General features: G+C 37.6%; 1 protein-coding gene across 1 annotated transcript; it reads left to right on the top strand.

Annotated features, from left to right (window-relative positions):
- Window positions 1-576: 576 nt before the first annotated feature.
- Window positions 577-1,663, top strand: LOC111388877 (tetraspanin-8-like). The gene is made up of 2 exons (XM_023013693.1): window positions 577-1,119; window positions 1,213-1,663. The coding sequence occupies exons 1-2, from the start codon at window positions 637-639 to the stop codon at window positions 1,573-1,575; spliced, it is 846 nt and encodes a 281-aa protein (XP_022869461.1). The 5' UTR covers window positions 577-636; the 3' UTR covers window positions 1,576-1,663.
- The last annotated feature ends 348 nt before the right edge of the window (window positions 1,664-2,011 follow it).

The following is a 2,011-nucleotide window of genomic DNA, read 5'->3' as shown; positions in this document are numbered from 1 at the left end:
AATTTGCATTACATTTGAATGACACAATGTATGAGTTTTTATAGTAGAAAAGAATAAGTAAGAACCGTTAGATGAAAAGACACGTGACCTCATTTTAACGATCGAGGCACCTTGTCATAGGTATCAATCGGTTGACTTTTGTAGTTCTTAGCCTAACACATAACGACTAAACAAGTTGACTTGATAAAATAGATGTTGTAATGTGTTGTCACATAAACCATAAACGGAAGATCCTCTGCAGCATCACTACCTGATGAAAATGCTCTTGAAAAATTATATATTGTAATAGTTATTTAATGATAAATGATCGGGAAAATTATGTCTCTTTGCCTTTTTTAAAAATAATTATTTCGTTTTAACTTTTGACTCTATCCATTGATTGAAACAATAACTCACCTTACATAAAATGACTCCCTTAGACCAAAAAAATAATAATCTAACCATCCTAATTCTGTTCCATAGAGTTTCGTCAAATTTCTTCCATACCATTCATCATGTTTTCTGTTATTCATTCCGAAATACTTTCTCCTCACAAAAGGAATCCATTTCACCATTCTACCTTCTCCCAAAGCGCCTCGTCGTTTCTGGTGCTTTGGCAAAGGCATTACAGAAATCGATTGCTCAAAGCAAAAAATCATGTTCGCCTGTAGCAGAATCGTGCTTGCATTTCTTAACATTCTGATTTTGCTATGCGCATTCCTTCAACTCCTACATGCGAATTCATTGCACAATGATTCGAATCGGACAGCGTGCTTTAAAGAAAACGCTGAATCCGTTATATGGCTGGGAGTTTTCATGTTAGCCACTGCTGTAATGGGATTATTGGGTTTGTGCTTTCAATCAAAGGCAATTGAATCGATTTATTTGTGGGTTTTGTTGATTTCGACTATTTTGGTGACTTTTTTCACCGCCTTTGTGTTCTCTGAATTGCCGAAAGACTGCGCAGATGGGACTTGGCAAAAAGCCCAGAATGGATACTGGTTGAATCAGTTTTCGCCATCGTTGCAAAAAGCTTTGGTGAATAACAAGGATTGGCTTGTCATCAAGACGTGTTTAGTCGACCTTCACATTTGTAATCAGCAATTGCAAAACCAAATTGATGATCATCGCTACCTTCGGGTTCTCTCTTTCTCCTTCTCACACATTCTTTAGTTAGTTCATTTTCAGTTGATTCTTATAAAAATGCTATCTTGTTTTTGTGAAATTCTATAGTTGGGTTGCTGCCGGCCTCCCAACAGATGCGGACTGGTGCAAAATGAAACCTATTGGGTGGCTCCCAAATCTGGTCTAGCTTCTCAAGACGAGGAATGCTTCAAATGGAGAGACGCCAGAAATGGAGAATGTTATGAATGCGATTCTTGCAAGGCAGGTTACCTAGCCGAATACCAAGAACATTGGCAGAATGAGAAGGTTGTGCAAATGGCTGGGGCAGTCTTTCTCGTCATAGCTTCTGCTCTTGCTTGTTTGGCTTTTAGACATGGTCATGATCCACACGAACACGATGCATATTCGATGCCATACACCAACTACCGTCAAGCAAGTATTGTGCATCCCAGATACTTGGGTAGTGTTTGATGATGTTTTTCCTTCTTCACGGAAATGTTATGCAGATGAAAATTTTTGTTGATTTTGATTAGTTTTACTAATCTTTTGATTAATGCCGTATCACAACAATTTGTATTGATGTTTCCTTTTTGTGATAGCTAGCTTGCAAATGATTTCTTTAGTCATCGTCAAAAGAAGAAGAAGAGGAGGATGAGGACCATTAAAAAAAACAAAGAAGTGTTGACCCGAAATCTAGTTTTATTACACTTCTCAATCTGAACTAAGGTTACGTGCCAAATATGCAGTTAATTTTTCCATTGTAGAAGAAGCAAAGAAAACCCCCTTATTTTCTGGCGTTGGGAGAATCTGCGATTTTTTGAGTCTCTTCAATGAGCTTACGAGCCTTTCTGCTCCTAATTTCAACTCTCATTTTTCACTCTTCTCGATCTTGTCATAATTAGCATTC

The sequence above is a fragment of the Olea europaea genome, unplaced genomic scaffold (assembly GCF_002742605.1).
Source record: "Olea europaea var. sylvestris unplaced genomic scaffold, O_europaea_v1 scaffold5327, whole genome shotgun sequence".
In the NCBI taxonomy this organism is placed as follows: Eukaryota; Viridiplantae; Streptophyta; class Magnoliopsida; order Lamiales; family Oleaceae; genus Olea; species Olea europaea.
This window is presented reverse-complemented; position numbering and strand designations above follow the sequence as displayed.